At 25.9% G+C, this 10,822-nt stretch overlaps 1 protein-coding gene across 2 annotated transcripts; it reads left to right on the plus strand.

Moving 5' to 3' along the window:
* Positions 1 to 273: 273 nt before the first annotated feature.
* LOC113867938 (very-long-chain enoyl-CoA reductase) lies at positions 274 to 1,864 on the plus strand. 2 transcript variants are annotated; one of them, XM_027503449.1, is made up of 3 exons: positions 281 to 636; positions 1,086 to 1,338; positions 1,447 to 1,742. In XM_027503449.1, exons 1-3 carry the CDS (start codon positions 313 to 315, stop codon positions 1,554 to 1,556), a joined length of 687 nt encoding a protein of 228 aa, XP_027359250.1. In that variant the 5' UTR covers positions 281 to 312; the 3' UTR covers positions 1,557 to 1,742. The 2 variants fall into 2 exon arrangements, with proteins under 2 accessions (XP_027359249.1, XP_027359250.1); XM_027503448.1 differs by having other exon boundaries at positions 274 to 636; positions 1,086 to 1,864.
* Positions 1,865 to 10,822: the final 8,958 nt, after the last annotated feature.

The following is a 10,822-nucleotide window of genomic DNA, read 5'->3' on the forward strand; positions in this document are numbered from 1 at the left end:
CATAAGGTATAATATTTGTGTGTAATTCTAAAAGACGCTGATGAAACAATAAAAATAAAAGGTGTTTAGTAAAAAATATAGATTATATTACAAACAAATATCAGTTAGGTCAATGATTTTTGAAGAAATTGAAGAATCCCCACTTCCAATAACTTGTTCTTTCTTATACCTGAAAGGATACGGATGTGGACCCCACTTCCATAATTGTGATCACTATCTTGAACAAAATTTTTAGTTATATATATTGTGAATTTTCTTTAGCAAGATCTGAAAGGAGACGACCTGTGTGCAGAGAGGGTGCTAGCATACGCCATGGTGATGGCTGTGTTGCTCAACTTTATGTTCCCACCATCTTCTCTAGCGGTTTCGGCCATTTCAGCAATAAGCATCGTGACAGTAGCAAACGCTGGCTTCTCCGAAATTAGAGGGAAGCATTTGAACTATTCAAAGTTTTGGAATGTGAATACCAGTGGACAGAGGGAAATCAAGTTGTCAAGTAAAGTGGGTATGCTTATGCTGTATACTCCTGCTTTTCTTGCTGGTTTTGCTTCCTTTTGGATCTTTCCTCATGAGGGTGTTAGATCCACCATCCTTCAATCTGCTGTCACCCTTCATTTCTTCAAGAGGATATTTGAGGTAACATTTTCTCTCTCAAAATTCTCACACTGATATCACCCACAAAAGATGCCCAATGGGCCTGTTGAAGGAAAAGTTTTGGAATTTGTATTAAATTTTAACTTTTTCTTTTGTATTAAATTTTCAGTTTAGGTTTTGTTGGGGTGATGGTTGGTTATAAAATTTAGTACCCTATGCCTAGGTTTTTTTTTTTAACATGTAGATTCTTGTTTGGATGAATTGGTTTTATCGTATAGATAGCAAAGAATATCGGCTCAATGTTTGACATGCAATTACGGGTTTTTGTTTTCTCAATGCTTCATTTTCTTTTTAATTGTATTTTATTTATTTTTGTTGCCGAGATTATGGTTTTTAATTTATTCTGTTCAGGGTTTATTCGCAAGTGTTTTGTTCTTGTTCTCTGTAATTGGTTTTCAGCTCAAGAATGTTGTTTTTACTCTAATTTGTAGGTTCTGTTTATTCACAAATTTAGTGGCGGCATGCTTCTTAATTCTGCAATCCCCATCACTTCGAGTTATTTCCTATCAGCTGCGACTATGGTATATTCTCAACACCTAACACAAGGGCTTCCAGAACCACAAATCAATCTACTATATCCTGGGATTGTGTTGTTTCTAGTGGGCATCATAGGCAACTTCTACCACCATTACCTTCTATCCAAATTGAGGGGAAATGGTGAAAAGGAGTACAAGATTCCAAAGGGTGGCTTTTTTGGGCTTGTGATATGCCCCCACTACCTTTTTGAGATTATTGTGTTTTATGGGATTTCCTTCATTTCTCAGACACTATATTCATACTCTTTTGCTATAGGCACTACTTTCTACTTGTTGGGTCGGAGTTATGCAACTAGGCAGTGGTATCTTTCTAAGTTTGAAGATTTCCCAAATAATGTCAAGGCTGTCATCCCATTTGTATTCTAAATGTTGTAAGTATAAAATAATTTAAGTTATTGTATTGGCAGATTTTGGCATTGGGAGTTTTGAATTTGGGGTTTTTGAATTTTTCTCATTTTAGTAACAAGTGTATTAAGTGCCGAATCCTTGTGCTGCCATGTTCCATGTAATTACAGATTAAGCCCACTTGTTATGCTAATTTGTTTTTACTTTTAATTACATAATTAATTTTTTATTTTTAAAGTTTTGTAATAGTGAAAATAAAATAGAAGTTATTTTAACATACAAATCTTTAAAAATAAGAAACAGAATGAAAATAAAATAAAAAATATTTTTGAAAAGCCAAGAGTCTCTCAGGACTATTTTCGTAATTTTCTTAGATGAAGAAGGATAGTGCGAGATTGAGAGAGTGGTCAGAAAAAACCCTATTTTATTTCCTTCCATTTGGTGCGTTGCACAAGGAAGCATGTAGTTTCCGTCACTGAAAACGTCCCAAAGATTTTGTCTATCACAATTACGACTTGATGGAAAATAAAATGGTAGTTTACCTTTCTTTTTTAAATATTTTCTGCAGATGAAAAATGTTCCTTTAAAATAATGATTTAATTTTATAATGTTAAAATTATCTAAATTTAAAATTAAATTTTTTTAATATAAAATACAATTATCTAATCAATAGTAGTTCGAGTGACGAGTGACTTTGTATATTTTAAACAAAGTTTTGAGTTCGAGTGTTTTAATTATGCTTGCGTGAATTATAATAAAAATAAGTATTATTTTTTTAAAAATTTAAAATATAAGTTTTTTTAAATTTTTATGAAAAATCTTAAAATGAAAAAAATAAAAAATAAATTTTTGCATTGGAATCTTTTTTTAATTTCATTTACTTTTACGCATTTCATCCCTTACCTTAATTCATACATTTTTGCTAGGCTTGTGCCTTGGGAGAAGGGACTGGTAATGGGCCCAACCTTTCCAGTAAAACAAAAGAACAGATACATTTTATAATTGTATTAATGGTGGCATTGTCGTCTCTCCCTCTTCCACACCTTTGGCTCTTTAGGTCTTTTGACTAGTGAACCTTATCTATTCATCTATATTTATATCAATTAACCTATCTATTTATACTTTTTTATTTTAAAATTATTTTTAATCTAATTTTAGTTTTTACTATTATTTTATCTACTTCTTTACACATTTTTAATTACAAAATATATTATTTAATTATTATACATAAAATGATTTTAATATTACTATATAATTATGTTATCAAAAGTAATAAGATAATATTATAAAATATTTACTTATAATATGATTCTTTAGTTTTTTTTATAGAATTCGATATAATTTATTAATTCAATAATAAAACAATACTTATCATAGTAATTATTTTGTTATAATTTTTTATTATAAAACATTAAATATATTTTTATAAATTTACCGATCGGTTATTATTTTATAATCATATTTTTATGAATTTATAACAAGTAATATAACTCTAAATTTGGAACAATTTTTATTTAATATACATATATCACGATCAAAAAGTTATATTTGTTAAAAGTTATTAATAATTAATATATATGTATATATTACTATAATCATAATGAAAAATAAAATAACAAATAATATACGTAAAATACGTATTTGTTGTAACGAAGGTAAATTATATTAATATGTTATTGTTAATATTAATTTCTTTTATTAAAAATTCAAAAAAATATCTTAACATTTTAAATCTCTTTATTTTATTTTTAAAAATTTAATAAGACTTTCTATTATATTAATATTTTGCTATTCATAAAACTTTTATAAATAATAATACAAACACAAAAGTTTATTATTTTAAATTAAGTTCTTCACCTTAAAATTTATTTAATAATTAATAAATATATAATAGAAGTATAACATTTGATTGATTCATACAAATAAAAAAATATAAAAAATTAAATAAAGTTATAAAATGAAATGTATAAAGTATAACAAAAGTCTTAATTTTGAGGTGAATAATTTAATTTGAGCAATTAAAATTAAAAAAAATAAAAGTTTATATACATTAAAATATAAGAATCTAAATTGCAATTGAACCGATAAAAAAGTAAAAAAATTAGTAATTTCATCCTGCACTTTTAAAATAAGTTTTAATATCTTTTTGACTTTTTTTTATTTATTTTAGTTATTTAACTTTAAAAAATATTTTAAATAAGTTATTTATTGTTAAAAATATTAAATTCGTTAATTTTTTTTATTTTTTCTATCATATATATTATTCATTTTCTTCTTTTACAACTTCGATTCTTTATTTTCCACCTCTTCCTCTTTCCTTTCCTCTTCTTCCTTCTTTTTATATTCTTTTTTTCTTTTTTCTCTTCATTTCTTTTATCTTTTATCTTTTATCTTTTCATCCTCCACTATATGAAATTTTGAAAAATAAATAGTGATGCGTAGCCAAATATTCCAAATGCAAAAGTAAGAATCTATAGAATCTTTGGATGAAGCATTTGAAACAATAATCTACGCAAGTTTGATTATGCACCATTGTCTTTATTTTGTTTTTTCCTAAAAAATTTCACATAGTAAAGAGTCAAAAAAAAGAAAGAAAGAAAGAAAGAAAAAAATGCAACAAAGAAGAAGAGATAAGAGTTAGAGTTGCATACTTAAGGAAGAAAATGAACAATATAAATGATACAAAAAGATATTTCTTTTAACAAAGTTAATATTTTAATGACAAAATACTTATTTAAAGCATTTTAAAAGTTAAAGGACCAAATGAATAAAAATAACTGGTGGACAAATTTGAAACTTATATTAAAGGTGGAGATGAAAACTAGGGTTGGACAATTGTTTTAGGTCCGACTGAACCTAAAGGAATAAAAATAAAAATAAGATGGAAAAATGAGTTAGGCAAATAAGAATTTAAATTTATAGGGTTTTTCTGAATTTGTACAATGAGGTGCAAGTTAGCCAAATTCAACCCAATGGTAACTAACGTGATTGAAAACACATATAAGGAAGTGTTTTTAGAATTCCTAATCCCTTCCTATCCTACCTAATCTCTAGTCTCACTGTCCCCTTTCTCTAAGTTTTCTATTTGGCTTGAGACTTCTGCATTATGTTGCTATGCTCTTTTTGCAATGTGTCACTTGTTACTTTCTTAGTACCTCTTTCTCTTTCTCTTTGTCTCTCTCTCATGCCAAAATTCCGAATAAATTAGGTGTTTTTTTTGTCTTAGTCTTACATTTTAGCTTTGTGCTGGTGCTTTCTTTTGCTTTACCTTCGTTTCTTTCTCTTTTCACATTACAACGCTTTGACTTTATCAATTTGTTTTTATTTCCTCTCTTATGTTTTAATATTTCAATCTCAAATTCTCAATGTTTAACTATTTAAACCTAACCCTAATAGTAATATAGACTTTATACATGCCAATACTCGTATCTTCTTGGTTTCATATCAACTGAAGAATTAGTAATTAGTAAGATTTTTGTTTCATATTTGTTATTTAGTTTAGGATTTTTACTCTTTTTTTTTTTTAAAGGCAACCATAGAACTATATAAATGTAATATCAAATTTGGCTATTATTGTTTTAGGCCTTAATGTTGAAAAAATTAGTAATTTTTATATAATATACTACCTTTATTTTGTTTCATGGAACACCTCTCAAACTCAAAGTTGTTGTTGAGGTAATATTGAAAGGAAAAATTATGAAAACTATAAGAAGGTGGAGAAGTGGTTCCATGGTATTAAACTGAGATTTGTGTTGCACTTTTTTATTCATTAACTACTTTCTTTTTGAGATTTGTATTATCTTCTCTAAGATAATACCTTTCTTTCCTTCTTCTTCCTCATTTTTGGTTAATGGTGCTTAACTAAGATGCTTTTGTGTTTTTTTTTTATTAATTTAATGATGCTTAAATGTTAGGATTTATGTTGTTCAAATTAAGATACTACATTTATATTATTTTTCTCTCCAATTTGTATTCAATGTTGCTGAACTGAGATGTTTTTATTATGTTTTTTTATTCAATGATGCTAAATTGAAATGTTTTTCTTTTCTCTAGTTTTTAATGAATAATGTTGAACTAAAATATATGTTTGCTAAGAATTTTGATTCAATGATGCTGAAATATATGTTCGAATTTAAATACTGCATTTCTTTTCTTTTTCTCTCCAAATTTTTAGTTAACGATGCTTTGAACCAAGACCTTTATCTACTATAATAATTCAAACCTACTTCCTTTCCTCTTTTCATTCATATAAAATTATTTTGACTATAAACTCAAAAAAAGATGAGATATGTTGTATTTTTATGTATACATAAAGTAGGATTGTTCTTCAACAAACTAATTTTTTATTTATGTTAGGTGAATGAATTTGCTAGTGGTGACTACTGAGTGTTAACTGTCTGAGATGACTACTATGGACATCTCTATTCTCTATGATACTAATAATTCATTCAACATGTTCAATTTTTTAAAACTCAAATCTTATGAGTTTTTCTACTAATGTCTGTTTAAACTATTATTATGTGTTCCATTTATAAATTTTAAGATTGTCAATTTTTTTGCAATAGAAATGTGTTAACATGATTGGGTAAGACCCATCATTATTTTTTCAATGATTCAATTTTGTAATGAATGATTTTTAATTTGTTATTTATGAATTTACATGACAAAAATTGACTTAAAAAAAGAAAATATATGTGATATTTAATTAAATCCAAAATTACTTTTGACCCAAATAGGCCCACAACTGTGTAGACCTAGTAATTATTACCTACAAAACCAAAAAGTGATTTAGTTGAATCCTTTAACATGAGAGAATGGATCACAAAAAATTGTATATGGTTATAGTTAGATTTGTCTATAGCATAATTACTTGCAGAAAATAAATTATTGAAATGTAGACTTTATTTGGTGAATTGATATTGAAGTTTATGTAAAAGTAAATAAGTAATCTTTTTACATTATCACACTGCCTTCCATGAAACTCTTGAGGTGAAATATGAAATCAATAAATTTGATTTCCATCTCAGAAAATATAGTTTTGAAGTGCATATTGATAACTTCTCATTTTAAAAAATGCTTATGTTTAAAAATAAAATTCCACCAAATCTTCAAATTTTTAAACTCAAAGATTAGTTTTTAAGGTATGAATTCACGGTCAATCACAATCCTGGAAAAACCAATGTAATTTTAAATTATCTCTTAAAAACAAATCTCTTAAAAAATTCATTCAAATAATTTTCTCCACTCATTTTTACCTTCTAATAATAATAATGAATTTAGAACCATCATCGTCTTATTCTAAGTCTTCTATCCACAAAATTTTTCACTTAGTTAAGATATTGTGATTATTCTAGCCTATCTAAAAGATTTTGCTAAGACCCATATGTTTCATTATTTAGCATTATCTTTTTATAAACACAATATCAAACTTAAACCATCTTGGTTTCATCCTGATATTCTATTTTTAAATATATTTACTTTATTGGTGAGAATGTCTTTCTTTAAATAAGATATGTGGTACTTACAGTGTACTTCTTTACTCCACAATTATCTTATCTTATTCCTAACTTTTAAAGTGTTTGAATTTTTGGATGACTCAAGAAACAAATCTTTTTTACTGTCAAATTTATTGCAATGGTATCATGCCACCATACCAGTTCTGAAACCTTATTTTTAACATCCAATAACAAAATTTTTACGAACATTAAATTAGGTAAAGATATGGTCAATGTTTTCAAATTTAAGTGTTTTTACTCAGGAAGATGAGCTATCATTTTATCAAGGAGAGCTGATAATACATCTTCATGAACTAAATGGAATCTTTAGTGACATGATTAGAAAAAATTTGGAATCAATCAAGTCAAGTAAGGGATGCAACAAACATAAGGGACAAATAATAATGCAAACTTCTCAAAATCTTTATCCTGATGCACTAATGCAAGACTCCATCCTTATCCTAGTCCTAATCCATAATACTTAATGAATTGGGTAAAGCAAGACTCTAATTCAGATGAGCCTAACATGTTGCCAAGTCATGAACTTATTCATAAAGATTTTAAAGACTAGACCTAAGTGTGTTTATCTTTTGTAAAATAATTATACTTTAAAATACAGTGTGTACTATTATAGGTTATTTCGACCTTAAAAGTGTCTAGTGTGATAATATAAATGTTTGTCGTGTATTTAACTCTTTTCTCTATATAAGGAATCTTTATAATCAATTTGTGTAAAAAAAAAAAAAAAAAAGCCTACTACTACTAATAACATCTTCCTATGGATTTCTAAATTCTTTCATTATTCTCCTGAAAGTTTAGTCTTATGGACATAAAATAGATCCTTGGTAAGAACAAAATGAATAACTTATAAAAAATAGAAAACATGCTTTACATTTGCATCTTCTTAAGGATCATGTGTAAAAGGAATCTATTTGATCAAGATCCATTGCTACAATCATTTTTTATGATTAAATAAAGTAAAATTGAATTATTTATCATATTAACAAAAAAATTATTATATATATTACATTGTATGTAAAATTATGATATTTGTTTATTAATATACATATTTGTAGTTTTTTTACTCATTTTTCTTGTATATTTGTAAGGCTTGTGATACAAACATTAGTTAGAAGTCACACATGCTAAAAGAATAGGCAAGACTATTTCACTACCTTGGGATATTATAAGTCTATGAAATTTTTCTTAGAGCACTATTACTTTTAAATTTTTCTTATGATAAGAAGGAATGTAACACAAATCATTTGTCGGTATTTTTTCTTTATTCAAAGGATTCTTATAAGGAATAGTGTAAAACATACTTGCTTTTGTATGAAGAGAGCTATGACACAAATTTACAATTTAAGTTTTTGGAAGGAAAGATAAAATTTAGAAGAAACATGTTGAATTACAAGGCAAACACCAAATGTTTATTTCTCGATGGATGTTATAACTACTCTTTTCCTTATACAAACAAACAAACATCATTTACTTACATCAACATTTTACATAAACTTTTACAAACCTAATGTAAGTATAAAATATTTTACATACCCAAATACAAATGACATATTTTAGTAAAGCAACCCATAACTTTGCTTTAGACATGATAAGGAGAAGTTAGAATATTGATGTATGTATCTCCAATTTTAACTCGAAGAAGAAAGATTGTAAAATTGATATTCTTCATTATTCATGTTGTCATACATCGCATGCTACCAAAAGGATCTTGTTTCTTCTTGTTACATTTCATTAGTAAGAATTACATCTATAATCTTTGCATTGGAATCTTAGAATTTAGAATAATGTCATAATTTGTCATTTCTTAGTCCATAATCTTTGCATGTTGAGTCTACTGGTTAAAAATAATCATTAATTTGTGTAATATTTTCTTTTCTTTTTGAAGTTTTCTAAATTTTCATGATGACTGAAATAGATAGATACAACAACTATAGGTTTGTATTCTTAACAATTATCACAATTTTTTTAACAAATTCTTTTTGTTTATGTCGATCAAGGGATAAATCTCAATAGTTTTCTACTAATATGTGTATTATTTTCACCATAAAATCATGTTTAGAGGTTTTAATAGAATGGTTTACAAATTATAAAGAGACTATTATATAAGTTAGTAAAGTTGATCAATAGAAAAACCTTTCATGGCAAAATTTTCAATTTCATCGCCTATTTTTTTTTCTTCATAAATTGAAGGGAGTTAACCATCCTAATAGAATTGAAAGAAAAGAATGAGAGTTTTTAAGATTGGATAATAATAATAGGAATAATGATTACTTCAAGGAATTGACACAACATATAAAATAGTTGTATAATAAATATATATCATATATGTTTTTTTTATGCAATAAGCAAGTAAGTAACTTATTGATATCAAATTTAGAAAAAATTGTGTCTAGTAGAGGAATAATTTGTGCATTACATTAGTGTCATTCTTCGTGTCAATAATTGAGAAAATCAAGTGAATTTGATGACATTGAGCTTAATTGAGAAATTACATGAATTTTACTCTATTTTTAAATTTCACATCTTCTTGACCTTTTTGGCTTCTATATACCATATTTTGAGTTGTAGATATTGGAATTGAGTAATCCTTGACTCATTGAACACAAATTTCTACAAATTTGTTAAAGATGTCAAAGCCTAAATAGTTTAGTTTCTAGGCAAGATTTACACTATAAAGATGTAATATTTGGGCCCAAATTTTGTCAATTGGGTCTAGAATGGAGTAGTTTGGACCATTTAATTTTTTTTATAGACTTAACCATATTCTTAAGCATGTAATAGTTCATATTGGAGAGTTTAGCAAAGAATACTCATGTTGTAACTTTGTACTTTTTTGAACTTTTCTCTCATTTTTTGTTCACCCATGAAGATAGAAAGCTAATTCTTTTATCAACCTAAAGAATTCATCGCACATTAATTTCAATTTTGAACATGAATATTAATTTAAATTATATTTTTTTTCAATTCTAATTTTCATATTTTGTTGTCAGTGCTTCATTAAGATTGATAACTTTGAACAGAACTGGAACAAATTCCTAATAATCAAATTTATCTTTATTAAATTTGAATTGATCAATTTTTATTGATTAGGATTAATTAGAGACTTGATTGTAGATATATTATATAGGTTAACAAGATTAAAATTTAAATCAATTGACCTAAATTTAATTACATGATTGCTAATTGATTTAGGATTAAAAATTGATTTAATGCTTGAAGATTTTTATGTGATTGATTTGAAAGTAACAAAATATATTTCAAATAAAATGTTTAGTTATCTAAGATGAATTGTAAATTTTTATGTTTAAATTTCTTAAGTTGATTCATTTCAATATTGATTTTATATATGTAGTTATATTTTTCTTTTAATTGTTATTAAATTCAAATCCTCTTTCTTGTAATTTCATAGTTTGAGTTACAATTTTGATTGAATTTAAATTTCTTTTATTCAAATTTCTCTTTAGAAAATGATCTAGGTTGTACCACTTTTTGAATTAAATTAAACTTTACTTTATTTGGTAGTAATCGTGATAATTGCTTGTTAATATTATTATGGAGAAAATAAGTGAATTTGATTTTATTTTTCTTCTTTTGTTTCAACCAAGATTAGTGTCAAGAAATAATAAAGGTGAATTTTGGTGCAGACTTTAAGCTACCATGGGAGAGGAGTAATTTACTACATATTCTAGTTTTTTGAATATGTTTATAGTAAAATCATAGTTAACAAATCATATATTTTAATCTAAGATATTCAATTTTTTTTGGTATGAT

The sequence above is a fragment of the Abrus precatorius genome, unplaced genomic scaffold (assembly GCF_003935025.1).
Source record: "Abrus precatorius isolate BTA unplaced genomic scaffold, Abrus_2018 Scaffold5, whole genome shotgun sequence".
Lineage (NCBI taxonomy): Eukaryota > Viridiplantae > Streptophyta > Magnoliopsida > Fabales > Fabaceae > Abrus > Abrus precatorius.